Source organism: Micropterus dolomieu, linkage group LG20, assembly GCF_021292245.1.
Source record: "Micropterus dolomieu isolate WLL.071019.BEF.003 ecotype Adirondacks linkage group LG20, ASM2129224v1, whole genome shotgun sequence".
Taxonomy (NCBI): Eukaryota; Metazoa; Chordata; class Actinopteri; order Centrarchiformes; family Centrarchidae; genus Micropterus; species Micropterus dolomieu.
Genome location: NC_060169.1, coordinates 1702164 through 1716475, shown reverse-complemented (window position 1 = coordinate 1716475; position 14312 = coordinate 1702164). Strand labels below are relative to the sequence as shown.

At 46.0% G+C, this 14312-nt stretch overlaps 1 protein-coding gene across 3 annotated transcripts in view; it reads left to right on the top strand.

Annotated features, from left to right (window-relative positions):
- The first annotated feature begins 1604 nt into the window (after positions 1 to 1604).
- The window catches only part of gpatch1 (G patch domain containing 1), a 14893-nt gene continuing 2185 nt past the window's right edge, over positions 1605 to 14312 (top strand). For all 3 annotated transcript variants that reach the window (XR_006822114.1, XM_046031944.1, XM_046031943.1), the window contains exons 1-18: positions 1605 to 1756; positions 2943 to 3077; positions 3637 to 3722; positions 3870 to 4030; positions 4566 to 4663; positions 4785 to 4843; positions 5457 to 5702; positions 5795 to 5942; positions 7160 to 7239; positions 7316 to 7532; positions 7814 to 8116; positions 8415 to 8593; positions 8969 to 9096; positions 10963 to 11051; positions 11149 to 11351; positions 11432 to 11723; positions 12132 to 12215; positions 14066 to 14181. Coding sequence is in view for 2 of the 3 variants with exons in the window: in XM_046031944.1 (XP_045887900.1) it covers positions 1687 to 1756; positions 2943 to 3077; positions 3637 to 3722; positions 3870 to 4030; positions 4566 to 4663; positions 4785 to 4843; positions 5457 to 5702; positions 5795 to 5942; positions 7160 to 7239; positions 7316 to 7532; positions 7814 to 8116; positions 8415 to 8593; positions 8969 to 9096; positions 10963 to 11051; positions 11149 to 11351; positions 11432 to 11723; positions 12132 to 12215; positions 14066 to 14181 (2694 nt within the window). In the remaining variant the exon portion in view is untranslated. The remainder of the gene's footprint in view (positions 1757 to 2942; positions 3078 to 3636; positions 3723 to 3869; positions 4031 to 4565; positions 4664 to 4784; positions 4844 to 5456; positions 5703 to 5794; positions 5943 to 7159; positions 7240 to 7315; positions 7533 to 7813; positions 8117 to 8414; positions 8594 to 8968; positions 9097 to 10962; positions 11052 to 11148; positions 11352 to 11431; positions 11724 to 12131; positions 12216 to 14065; positions 14182 to 14312) is intronic.

Sequence of the window (14312 nt, the reverse complement as noted above, 5' to 3'; positions counted from 1 at the left end):
TTTGGATCTGAAAGGAGCCTCAGCTTTCTGCTGAGCCAGGCGTTTGGTTTGTGTCGAGCATTGTGTGTTTATATAGATCACAGAGGGGGTTCAGAGTGATTTCAGGTTTAAAGAAAACAAATGACAAACTGCTGTGTTCTTTGGATGGACCTTCGATAGCTGACACCTCTGCTCTGCTCACACTCCTTTTCAAAAAGAAACATAACATCTATCTATCTATCTATCTATCTATCTATCTATCTACCTATCTTATAAGAATGTACAGAAAGATGATTTAGTATTGCAGGGTTGTGGCACAGGAATTGTTTTTGTGTTTTTTTTTAGTTTTTGTTGTACAGAGTTGACGTTCACGGTGTGATGGCACTGCAGTGATTTTCCCTGTATGTTTCTTGACTCTGAGGAGTAGAAGTCCTGGATGGTTGCAGTGTAGAACTGATTCAACAGCTCCTGAGGAAGGTTGAGCTTCCTGAGCAGATATGGGAAGCATTCCTTCGCTGGCCATTTTTTGATGATGGGACTCACACTTCATAGAGATTGATCCCAGAAGCCAAAAAGAAATGCAAGAGATACAAATGTTGTCTGAAATCTACAATCTGTGTTGAACCAGTGTCAACAGACTGTCATCACCCTCAGTGAGGCCGTTGACCGTAGTGTCATGTGCAAATTTCAGGTGCAGATGGGTCCCCTGAGGTCAAGGGAGTCACTTTGTGCTAAAACTAACACTTGTGTTACACCACATTAGATTTCTTTCTCAAAAACAAAATACAAACGTGGTAGCAAACAGAAATGGCTGAAACAAAAGTGTGAGCCAACAACGACACTTTCATTCAACCAAGTAGTCCAGTATTTACTGTGTGGATAGTCAATTTCATCTCCAGTCCTGTAGTGCATCAATAAATTTACTTAGGCTACATGAGTAATTTTGTTGCCAAATGAGTGTTACAGTTTTTCTCAGTCTCTTTGGTACATTTCTTAAATCATCTCTAACATTTGCTAAACAGTAAGAGAATTTCTTAAAACAGACCATACAAACAGCACAGAGGATTACCTGCAAAAGGCGTTAAGTTGCTTGAAATCCTATGTCTGGGCATCAGAATTCCAAGTCCATTTGTCATTTTTCATAAACAAGATAGTCAAAATACTTATGATTGATGATTTTCAACAGTACAAAGTTACACATTGCAAGAGATTGGACAGGATTCACAGCTTTCACTGTTTGCACTGTAATTTGTTTACATAGGACGTCATTGTGATAAAGAAAAGAAAGAGACTTTGGTTTTTAAAACACTACACACAGTCCTACATGCACATAGAGGTAAACATTAAAGTAAGTAAAATTGACATTTGCCATCATTCTGTTTTGAATGTGTTTAAACAGTTTTGCACACAGTGTTGGTGGAGCAGTAGCCTACTGAGAAAGTGGTCATTGAATGAATTTAATAAATGATTCACACTTTTGTCCACGTGCACTTCAGTTTTGCTGACTGTGACTTCAGTTTTGTTAGCAAGTGAGAACACTGGAAAATAACAACGTTATTTTTTATGTATGATGAACAGTAAATCTGATGTTGGAAGGTTTCAGCGCCGCCACCAGATGTCGCCCTGTTTTCTGCTACGACTGGTCAACGTTTCTCCTTCGGCTGTGAAGTTTGTTCTCCTGCGCCTACCGTAGTTGTAGTAACAAACATGGCGTCCGACAGTGACAGCGACGAGGATTTTGTGAGTTACGGGACTCCTTTGGAGCCGCTGGAAGAAGGTAGAGTTCATTCTAAAATATCTTTATAATCAATGTGCTTCGATTTTAACACTTTCCGACTGTTTCATGTGGCGAGAGATGAGCCAGGACGTTTCCAGCAGTCACTTTGCTAAGCTAAGCTAACGAGCAGCTAGCTAATAACAAGCTCTGAGTTGTTAGCAGTTAGCCTAGCCACCTGATCTGTACACCAGACTCCATTCAAATACCTGGCTGTTTTATATCATCGTAACTTACAAATCCTGCTGAACGCCCACATTCAGCGGGTTGTCAGTTAAGATATTTTACCGTCCAGTTGTGAGTAGATTTACAAACCAGCAAGTAATTTAATTCAAACCTCAGTCTTTTATTTACAATCTGTTTCTTAACGTCATGTTTACTGTTGGTTTTCTGAAGCGGAGTCAGTTTGTAAATGAAGTCGACGCTGAAGTTATCTTTAAGAGTCGGCCATTCGAGAGGGGAAAGTTAAAGTGAAAACCAGGTCCAGATCAAAAACCACTACACCTAGAGCTGTCAGACCTGGACTAGATTGACCCAGAGAGGCTAAAGTTTCTTTTAAAAAACAGTTTCAGATTTGTGAAAATGAAAAAAAGAGCCGGTAACGTCACTATGATGTAATGTGTATAAAACAACAAGTTAAATCTCCCTAGTTTTGTTTTTACAAATAATATAAAGTTTCACAAATCTGAAACTGGGTCAATCTAGTCCAGATCTGACAGCTCTAGGTGTAGTGGTTTTTGATCTGGACCTGGTTTTCCATTTAACTTTCCCCTTAACAGTAGAAACCAAAGCTAACTGGATGAATACAGAGGCAACAATACATTTCCTTTTAAAGTCGATGGTGTATGTGCAATTGAAGGGTTGTGTTAAACTGTATATAATCCAGATTCCTGAGATACGTCTTGCCTGAAAGCCAAGGAACAAATTGGGAGATTTTTGTAATGGGTTTGGTCTGCGTGGAGAAATTCTCTAAACAAAATATTAAAAACATACATGCATTTACAGTATGAGGCGTTCAAATACTGCTTACAGGTTCCCTTCACTCTTAAACTGACCATCTGTCGTAACGTTGAGTGTATTTTACTTGCTCAAGTGAATAAATCATTTTAAATGTGTGATTACTACTTGAATACTCTCTCCAACATGTATATGTGACGTACTGCGTGTGTGTAAAATGTGTTTATTGCAGACGAGCCGTTGAAGAAGCCGGTCCCGCTGCACGAGCAGACGGTGAAGGATGAGAAGGGACGGTATCAGAGGTTCCACGGGGCGTTCACTGGAGGGTTTTCGGCCGGTTATTTCAACACTGTCGGCACTAAAGAAGGTCAGTGCTGCTGCAAGGCAACACCTGCTCACCTGCTGTGACCCTGGTGGTCCAGGAGGATCCCGATCTGATCTCCGTCACTCCGATACACCTCCGGGGAAGTTCGGTTGTAACATGTGGTCACTGAGAAAATCTGATTAATGAACTGTTGAGGATAAACTGTCTGAAATATTAAAAGTCTAAAAAGTCTTACGTTACACATGGCTGTAATAAACAAGATGTCTGGGTTCAAACCAGAAACAAAACCAGTCGCATGAACCTGAGGGCCACTGATCTTAGAAAAATGGAGAGAGATCCTCAGGAATGTGTTTCAAGCGGGCAAACTGCTACCAGCCATGTCTTCACATTTAAGAAGCTGCAATCACAGAATGACTCAAACTGATTAATCGATTGTCAAAATAGTTGGTGATTAATTTAATAGTTGACATATAATCAGTTAATCGTTGCAGCTGTACTTTAGGTGGTTAAAAGTCAAGGTACCACAACAACAACCACCTTTACCTCCAGGCGTGAAATGTCAGTAAGCTGACTTCTGGTTGTTGTTGTTGTTGTTGTTTAGGCTGGGCCCCGTCAACCTTTGTGTCATCACGGCAACAGAAAGCGGACAAACTTCATGCCAGACCAGAAGACTTCATGGACGAGGAGGTACGGACCAGAACTGCTGAAATGTGTTTTAGGCAATGCAACTTAATCGATGGAGCGCATTTCTTACAGTCTGGGTGCAGAAACAAATCGGATTTACCTGCAGAGCGAAGCCTGAGTGCTGATGCTGTTGTTGTTGTTGTGTGTCAGGACCTCGGCGAGCACGGCATCGCTCCCAGAGAGATCACCACCAGCCAGGAGTTCTCGTCCAGTCGCAGAGACAAGGCCAGTGAGAAGGCGAGAGCCGTCAGCGCTCAGGCGGCGCTGATCCCCGGAGACACTCTGCTGGAGGAGCTGATCGCACCTGCCAGGTAACCGCCAACCTCCCGCTCAAATCGCACTGGGGGGGTAGATTTGTGTGTCCTAAAGGCCTCTCATGCGTGATTTGGTGAAACGGGCGCCCAGCTGTGGTCGGCTGACAGCCAGTCGGTGATCTCAAAATATCCTCCGCGCTCACTGGAGAGGTTTTGAAACTCAAACCGTTCAGAAGTTGATATCTTTGGGGTTTTGTTGGACTAAATGAGCGGTTTTTAGTTTTTTTTGGAAAATATTTTTAGATATAATGAGAAATAATTGATTATGATGAAAAGAACGATTAGAGAAGAGCGTTCCAACTCTTGATATAATAATTCTTTAAATCCCTTATTAATGCAAGCACAGATTACATTTCTAAAAGTTTCTCTGTCCTGTCTGGTGTGTATTTTTTAATCTCTCTTGCTTTTGTCTCTGAAAAGTGTGTCCTGTTTCATAAAAGTAGGAGTTTCAGGAAATATGAAAACGCAGTAAACTGTGTGTTGTCTCCTGATGTGCAGAATGAGTCTGAGGTGCGTTGGTTTTATCCCTCAGGTTGTCCATAGGGGTGGAGCTGCTGAGGAGGATGGGCTGGAAGGAAGGTCAGGGTGTCGGCCCTCGTGTGAAGAGGAAAGCTCGCCGACAGCAGACGGGTACGTACGAGGTTTCACGTCAGCTTTACAGCTGCTCTTAAAGCGTCGGACCTCCCAGCACTTCTGATCTGGTCCTGTGATCTTCTGTTGCTTCATCTGTTCTTTTGTCTCCTCCTGACAGATGGAGGTAGCAGAGTTTACGCCTGTGTGCTGCCCCCCGCTGGATCAGAGGACTCACAGGTGGGAGAGACGAGTGAGACCTGTCTGATTCACACTGAGATGTCCGGGCTGGAGACAGACTGTCGAGTTTCTGCCAACAGAAAATGTTGTCACTGAAACACAGTTTGTGCTGCAGGTCAACAAAGACTTGGGCTCTGATCTAGAACTGTAACTAATGATCAGTTGTTATTATTATTGTTAAATTCAGGTGTTCTAGAAAGGTCTAGAAAATGTCCGTCACAACAGGAAGTCTTCACACGTCTTGTTTAGTTTGACTAAAACATGAAGAGATTCAGACTTCTGTGATATAAAAGATCCAAAAACACGTTTTAGAATCTGTGGCTGAATGTAATATTCTGTTTAAAGTTATTACACAATTTAAAGAAAATATATAGAAGGTCAGATATTAATGAAAATCCCACCGGGTCTTGTTGAATCATTTTGCTCTCGGGATCGTGAAAAAAAGCCCCCCCTTTAAAATGTGGTTACAGAGCTCAGGAGAAGTCTCGGTCCTCCAGTCTCTAACCACCCTGACGCCTTTGAGTCCGACACCAGAAACCTCTCAAACATTTAAACACAATAAAAAACATCATGAACGATGACGTTGCTTCCTCTCTCTCTCTCTGCCCGGCAGGACGAAGACGATGAGGAGTTTGCTCCAGAGAACGTGACCTTTGCCCCGAAGGACGTGACTCCGGTGGACTTCAACCCCAGGCTGGGGGTTCAGGGTCTGGGGTACCGCGGCCTGGACCCCAGCCTGGCGCTGCAGGGCCGAGGAGCGCCCGAACACATCAACCTGTTCAAGCCGCAGTCCGAGACCAGGAGCCGACTGTTCGGAGACGCGCAGGGAGGCCAGCGGAGAGGGGGCGTGGCGGGACAGGTGGGTCCCCCTGAAGCCCAGATCCTTTTTAATTAGCAATGATCTAATTAGGCTGTGACTCTTAAATGCTGCTGCTGACCTTTGACCTGCAGGCGTTCGGGGTGGGCGCCCTGGAGGACGACGACGAAGACATTTACCACAGAGACTCCATGTCCAGGTACGACACGGAGCTGGGAGGAGAGGAGCCCGGAGACGGCCTGTACGGCTGGACGGCCCCACAGCAGTACACCAAGAAGAGAGGTAACGCTGCCTGGGAAAGACCTGGAGAGGCCTGGAAAGTTTGTGCATTAAAAGAATTGTCCTTAAATTTGAAATTTCGGATTGAATTACCAAAACCTGGGGTTCAAAGCACCAAAACCCAGACACACCTCATTATTCATCCCGTCCGGCTGCTGTTAGGGATAATAGTTGAACACAAGTTAACGGGCTGTGTGAACTCTCAAGGCAGTAAGCGTCTACGGTCGTGTTCTGTGAGCTTGTGCTGTATGCTAACAATGTTTAGCAGGTAAAATGTTCACCATCTTAGATGACTGTGTTAATGTCTTCTCTAGACGATACGATATCCTTTATTCTCCCCGTGAGGAAATTCGTCTTGGGCTCGGTGTCGCTGCGTTCATTACTAACAATGAATAGTTTACAGTCACCAGACAAACGGACATCTGTGTGACGGCGGGAGCAGAGGGCTCTGTGAGCGGGCGGCTGGCCGGCCTCGCCAGCTGCTCCTGCGGGTTGGCGCAGGCTTCCCCAGCCGCCACTTGGCGGAGCTCCTCAACTCCGAAACTTTCAAGCACAAAACTGTCAATATTGGAAATCTACACAGCTGATTTGTCACCTCAGAACTTCTCAGAAGTGGATTTAGTGATGAAGTAACGTATGAAAACTGTGAAATATAAAACTTCCTGCTGCTGGCCTCTGTCAGGCGCACGCAATGATGATGCAGTGAATAGTGACGATTCTCTCTGACCAATCAGCAGTCTGCTGCGTTTTCACGTCACGTCTTAGTATCTTGGAACCTCGACTGAGGTGACACAAAAAAAAAGCACCTGGTAGCAGGTACAACTTTTCAACAATGGAAAACCAAAAAAAGGCGTGTCGAGCTGTGCGGTGGAAAAGGGGCTTCAGTAAACGTACACAGATACTTCACTTCTGTTTCTTTTGCTTCTTTGTACAAGTGTGTCTCTAGTTTGATATTTATAGACATATTATTTTGCTGTCAGACTTCGACACGTCACCATACAGATGTTCAGTTTTCAGTAATGTTTTGGACCTGAAGAAATTATATTTTAGTTCAGCTGTTATTTTTTTATATTTGGATTTTTTCTTACTTTAACCAGAAAAGCTGTTTTGCTGCTGATTCAGAGCCTTTTGACGCTGAGTGCTGCTTTTTAGTAAAATCTGTATCAAGAAATGTTTGAAAGATTATAATTTATACTTCTACTTTTTTTTTATGTTCACAGACAAAAGCAAAGATGCGTCGTACCTCGGCAAAATCCTGGAGGGATTCACTCTGGCTCAAAAACCGTCTGAGGAGAAAACGGTGAGCGTCCTCAGACTCCTGCTGACGGGTCGCTGAAATAACCTCCTTCACTAATCTGACCTCTGTCCGCCTGCAGATCTTCCCTCCGCCCTCTCTGCCCAGAGACTATCGCCCCGTCCATCGTTTCCGTCCTTCAGTCGATGTTTCGCATCTTTCCGGGGTCAGTCCTGCGCTGGCAGAGGCTCTGAGGGCCTCCAGGGGCCACATGGTTAAAGAGGAGCCCCAACAAGGAGGACGCCACCAGCTGGACTCCGGCCAGAGGGGGGCGCTGCTGGGAGAAGACACCCTGCAAGGTAGGAAAAGAATCAGTTATCAGCAGTTTAAGGTCCTGCTGGGTTTAGTTTCATGGACTTTAATGGTGAATAAAAAACAAGAGTTAGAATAAAATACATTCTAATATTTTATAGATTAAATCATTAACAGAGACAATACTGGATAAATTTAATGGATCATGAAAATAGTTGAAAAACTATATCCAAAACAAAGTTTAACAGACGTGTTTTGTGCCGAGCTGTTTGAAACAAGACGCATCATATTATAAAAACATGTAATAGATGTTTTTATCCTGAATCAGGTCCCAGTTCAGTCATGGAGCTGCTGAAGGCTGAAGACAGGGAGCGACTGCTCAACCTCCGCAACTCCACCAACGTGCTCTCCACCAAAACCACCACCAACCCCCCGCACTCCCATGACGCCCCGCGGTCGTCGGGCAGGTGGGCCGCGACGTCCGCGCCCGCCTCCGGCCTCGAGCAGGAGGCTCTGGCCGTGTGGAAGGGCGTCCAGACCTCCTCACAGACCTTCAGACCGTTTGAGAAGAACCCCAGCAAACAGGCGCGCTACGAGCAGTACTTGAGCCGCCTGAAGCAGGGAGACAAAGGTAGGAGGCTCCGTACTACGTGTCCCATCATGCACTGCAGGAGCTTCTTCAGCAGTTTGCCAACATCTTGCATGTTAAACAAGTTTGCTGAATAATTGTTTGCAGCTCATTTAGACGTGACACCAAATGCCTTCCGTCACCGTGCTGCCCCACGCCGTCACACTGAAACACCGTAAACTAGTTTAATTAAAAACATTTGCTGCTGGGTTTTTTTGTGTAAAATCTTCACACTTTTAGTATTTATTTGATTGACAACAGGAAGAGAAAAACATGTAACTGAGACTATTTGATGTCTCAGACGCCCTGGAGCAGAGTCTGGACCCGGCGGTGACGGAGTGGGAGCGCAGCAGGGAGAGGGAGGAGTTCGCCCGAGCCTCCATCCTGTACAGACCCACCTCCTCCTCGCTCTCCTCCCGCTTCACCAGCGCCAAACAGCAGGAGGATGACGACAGCGTGGAGGTCAAGCGTGACGAGGAGGTAGGAAGAGCCGCTCTGGACCGTAATACGTCCACCCGCCGCCATCGCTGTCAGTAATCTGAGTTAATCAATATTTATTTAAAGGGGGGCTGCGGCTGTTGGATAAAGTAGTTGCACTTGTTGAGAGACAAATTAAAAAGAAAACAGTCCATATCTCACTTTTTGTCCAGAAACACTGAATCCTACATTCCCCATAATGCACCTGCAAAGTGCCTCCCTGCCTGGTTACAGTTAGCGAGTGTTGGAGTCTGTGGTCGGGGGTTATTTTCTCCACAAGACAAACACAGAGGACATTAAACATTTAACGGATCTTTAATGTGTAAATCAGTCTGTTTGTAAACCTGCGTTGCTGTTTGTGGTTGTCTTGGTTGTCAGGGCGACGTGGACGACAAACAGGCTGCCGTCAATATGAAGATGTTCGGGAAACTGACCAGAGAAACGTTCGAGTGGCATCCGGACAAACTGCTCTGCAAGAGGTTCAACGTGCCCCACCCCTACCCCGGGTACTACACGCACGCACGCACACACACACACCTGTCACCTGTCACCACACCCGCCCTGCGGCGTGCACCCCATCAACTAGCAACTAATGCTTACATTAAGTGACTACAGTCAGGTGGTCAGAATGTGAGACCTGCTTAAAAGTGAAATGCTGTGAACATTCCTACATTATGTAAATTAAAACTCAGAAGTGTGTGTAAGTTCAGCACTACAAATAGGTCTGATACCACTGAGGATGATGATGCTGCCGTGCGGGGGCGGAGCTTCGTCATGGGGCCCACCTGCTACAAAGTCATTTAAACCATGTTTACATGACCCCCCCGGATTCACTCCGAAAGTCCACTGAGTCCGTCTGCGTCGCGGCTGCCAGAGCTGATCGCAGCCTCTCCAGCCAATGCTCGTGCTCGCACCAGAAGTGTCTCTGGAGAGAATACACAGCCATTTTCAAAATAAAATACCCCGTGCAGACGCCTGATCGTGTATTAACAATAAACACAGTTAAAACAGACAAAAAAGAAAGAGTTTAATCAAAGTAGAAGGTCAAAAAGCATTAATCACTAAATCGATAAAATCTAAACATGTCAACAAAATCAGGCAAGCAAAACGCTCTTATTCTGAAATGCTCCCTGTGGGATCTGCAGATCAGAACGAAAGCGGGACACAGAGAGCCGTGAAGAAGGTAGAAGCACAAAAGGATGTGCTAAAAACAGGTGGGCCAGGCTGCACGCTGCGCTGCTGAAACACTTCCAGTGGAAGTTGAGGCCTGTGTGAGCCCGGGGTGAAATACAGTCCGTCCGTCAGAATTCCCATGATGCATTGCGTGAAGGGAGTTTTGTTAAAATTAGCTGATAAGTCTCCTGTTTGTTTGAAATACAAAATTTACATTCTTGTGGTATCACTATTAAAACCAGGAGTGAAGTGCCCGTTTCATTTGAGAAGAACGGCTGCACTGATATTTTCAACCGCGGCTGATACCTGCGTGCAATTCTTTTGTGCGGTCGTGTCCGCACGCAATTGACAACTCATTCCACGGGGCCCACGTAGCGTGTGTGTTAATTTCCCTCCACCTTGAAACATGATACCGTGTTTGGTCACATGACTCCGCCCCGTCCTGCTCAGCCTTCAGACCGCAGTCTGAAGCTCAGGGAGATGTTAGCCAGCGCTAACCGCCTTCACTTTCCTGCAGACAGACTTTTACTAGCACTGTGACCTACACTGTACATTTACTGACAACTCGCTCGCACATTTCCTCGCCCAGACGCTCGCCACGCACCCGCACCTCTCTGCCCTTAAAGACCTGACTTCCTGCTCTGATAACAGCACCTGCATTATGCTTCACTTGTGAGGTTACGGGAGTTTAATGAGAGTGATTCCAGATACAGACGGGTGAGTCAGTCATACTTTGAGCAAATATTCGCTTCTTTGGCAGAGACTCCCTCTCATGGTCATACATCCTTGAATCCTCTCGCGCTGCTCTTCTTCTTCTTCTCCTCGTTTTTTTGTTTGTAGTGCTGAATGAGTGACTTCCCGTCCACTAGATGTCATGGCATAACTGCCGCCTGCTTTACCAGAGGGGAACCCTGAGAACATAATAAATACGCAGAGTGGGGTTTTTATTTTTTAGAAAGGTTAAAAATATGGGAGATTTCCAGGAAGAGATTTAAACGGGAGAGAACATAAAAATAAGGGAGAATCCTGGAAAAAAACGGCACCGAGTTTAGTTTGAAATCCGACTTCTGCAACTGATTTTTGGGATTAAATCAGAACCATCAGTTAATCAGAGGCTCTAGACCTGACAGGAAGTTCAGTCTCTGACTCCTTCCTGTTTAATTTAAAGTCTAAATAACTGCCTGTTTTTGGCGCTGCAGGTCGAGCATGGTGGGACTGCCCAAAGTGAAGAGAGACAAGTTTTCAGTCTTCAACTTCCTGACTGTGACGGAGAGCAGAGAACCTTCAGGTACCTGATCCACCTGCAGGGGGCGCTCAAAGCTCAGAGCCTTTAGACCTAAAGCCTGAACATTAACTCATCATATGTTTCCTCCTCTTCTCCTCAGCTCCTCCAAAGCCTCCGGGGGCTGGGAAGAGGTCTCGGTGGGACGTTTCAGACCAGGAGGGGGAGAAGAAGAACGACCCCCTTAGTGAGCTGCTCAGCGCTGCACGAAACCAAAGCGAGGTCAAACTGGAACAAACCTCCGTACCTGCTTTACCTGCGTCCACCAGCACCGACGATCAGACCCCACCCGGCAGAGCGGAGGAGGTGAGTCCAGCGAAAGGGCTTTTTCCTCTTAGAGAGCGGGAACGTGATCGGACATCTGACCTCGTGTTCTCTTCACACAGACAAAGTCAGCAGGTCGGCCGAGCTCAGACGAGAAGAAAGGAGGTGACGAAGACCAGGAGGAGGAGGAGGAGGAGGAAGAGGAGGAGAGCCGGCCTCACATGGATCTGTTCAAAGCCATCTTCGCCGGCTCCTCTGATGAGAAATCCTCCTCTTCATCCGAAGGAGAGAGCGACGATGAGGAGGCCGTGAAGGAGGAGGAGCTCAAAGTCGAGCCGCAGCCGCTGAATCTCTTCAACATCACCTCCTCCGCCGTCACCTCCTCCACCACCACCGCGTCCGGCCAGCAGGCGGGTAAGAACAGATGAAACCTGACCAGACTGGTTTTACTGCACTGCTTGATTTGCATCATTCTGATGTTTTGAAGATAGAGTGAATGTAAAGTAGATGGACGCTGCGTTCAAAGACAGAAACACGACATGCTGACAATCAGCTGGTGTCTCACAGTGAGATCTAGGGACCCTGTTAGAACTGGCAACCAGAGATTTCATCACGTTTCTGTCAACTTTGGTCTGAGACGGCTCAAAATCGCAGCGTAAAGGCGCCTTAAAGTTTAAAATAAAGTATAAATATGCAGCAGTTGTCCAAATAAACAGCAAACAATGTTTAAAATAAAAAGAGGCTGTTAGAAGCAGAAGCTGAGGCGTGTTGTTTGTGTCATTCTAACTTTTCATGCTGTTTGTCGTCTGTTTCTTTTTAAAGCGGCGGTTTCATCTCAGAACTCGACTCAAGAACAAGAAGAAGAAGAGTTTGGTCCGAAGCTGCCGCCTCCTTCAGCTGCTCTCAGTGAGTCCTCGCCATCCTCGCGCTCACTATCAAACCTGAAAACGTGTGCAGCTTTCTTTTTATCCTGTTCACTTAATGTTTACAACCTCCTCTAGAAGCAAGAGAGAAGGAAAACTTTATTAAGTGGACGTAGCCGCTGTGACATCACCCGTTGGTTTGTGGACTACTGTTTAGAAGCCTCCAGTTTGCCTGTCGCCAGTAATTTTTTTTGGAACCAGACCATATTTGGATGAGAGGGTGGAGCTAGCTAGCTGTCAATCAGCTTGTAGCCCCGCCCTGAAGCCTCCCCTGCTTCCTGGTCTCTGTTCCTCTAAATGGGACCATAATTTACTAAATGAACATCATGCTGTGTTGAAGAAGACTTGAAACTAGCGACTGAGACCATAAACTCATCAGGAAAGTGTTTACTGAGGGAATAAATCAGCTGACAAGTAGAAACATTTTCTCTTGGGGTGCTTTCACACCTGCCTCATTAAGTTCGGTTGAATCGCACTAGAGTTCGTTTCCCCCCTTGGTGCGGTTCGTTTGGGCAGATGTGAACGCACCAAAAGCGGACCAAACTCTTCAAGGTGGTCTCGGTACGCTTTCAAACGAACTCTGGTGCGGTTCGCTTGTGGCGTGAAAGCGAACCAACCAACCACAGGATTTATTTCCAAATCTAAACCACTAAGAAATCCATCATCTGACCGCGAAATGTGTTCAGCGATCTTATAATTGATCTGTATATGCCATTTTTTAAGGTATAGCCTACTTGTCAGCGCGGGTATTTCCCTGATTAATAGGTTAAAATCTGTTTATAAAAGAGGGCAAGTAGTATTCAGTTTACCCTGTCAGTTCATTAACGCCATAGAAAATGTGACCGCTACACCACAGTATACTGTAGGCGAATAAGCCCCGAATTATTCCTGGACACGTCCTGTTTTTACGTTATTGTTCATAGCAGGCTCTGCGGTCGATCTGCTGTCTAGCATTACGAATCATGTTTATAATAAATTATTACTTCTGCGTAACGTCATGGTTACTTCTCTGGTTCGTTTGTAAACCTGCAGTGTGAACACGAACTAATGAACCAAATGAACCGAACTACAGGTGTGAAAGCCCCCCGAGACTTCTTTACAATCACACTTCTTTCTGCAGCCGCTGGAGTCCCCCCCTGCTGGCTGTCAGAGGTTGGAAACGGGCTAAACTGCCGACTCAGAAGGTGCCTATCAGGACAGCGAGGCATCGAGTGCTGTTCGAAACGGCTCGGACGACCTCTTCCTGTCTCCTGCGACGCCTTCAAGCTGCCCCAGTAACGGACGTTTTTTAAGGCAGCATCGATGCTGCCTATTGCCCATAAACCAGCGCGGCAGCAGCTGCGACAGCAGACAAACAAGCCGAATTTTTAGTTTCCATTTTTAGTCGTTTCCTCGCTCCGATTATTGAAAGGTTAGCGAGAACTAAACACTGAACTATTCTATTAGCCCGTGACTGTAACCAACCACGTTTGTTTTCAAGTCTGATTTCTGGGGCGTCTGTTCGCCATTTGGCTTTTCAATAGCTAGTTAGCTGATGCTAAGGCTAGCTAGAAGAGACGCAAGTTGGCGTGCTGACGTCACACGTTGCCGTAGGTGCTGCCCTAGAAGGCTGTTCGAAACCAATGCAAACAGATAATCAGACACTCGGGACTCGTTAGGAGAGACGTTCACTGCTGGTTTTAGTCTGAATATGAGACGGTCACCAGAGTAATATTTAAACGAGTTGGAGCAGCTGAACTCGTCCAGCCACACGGTTCTCTGTGAATAAGGTGCAAACACGTGTTGCTGTAGCTCTGATGTCGACTAAACTCTGCCTGTTGTTCCCCTGTTCAGTGAGAGGAGGCGCCACCTCCGCCTGCTCCCCCCGTGAGGAGGAGAAACTCAACAAGAGGAGCAGAGAGAAGAAACACAAGAACAAGAAGCAGCACAAACACAAGAAGGAGAAGAAGGTAGAAAGTAGAAAAGGCAAAACAAAATGTCCCCTGATTGTTTGATTCTTCTTCTCTGACTCCATCTTCATTATTTCCCCCCAGAAGAAGAAACATAAGAAGCACAAACACAAAGGGAAACAGCAGAAGAA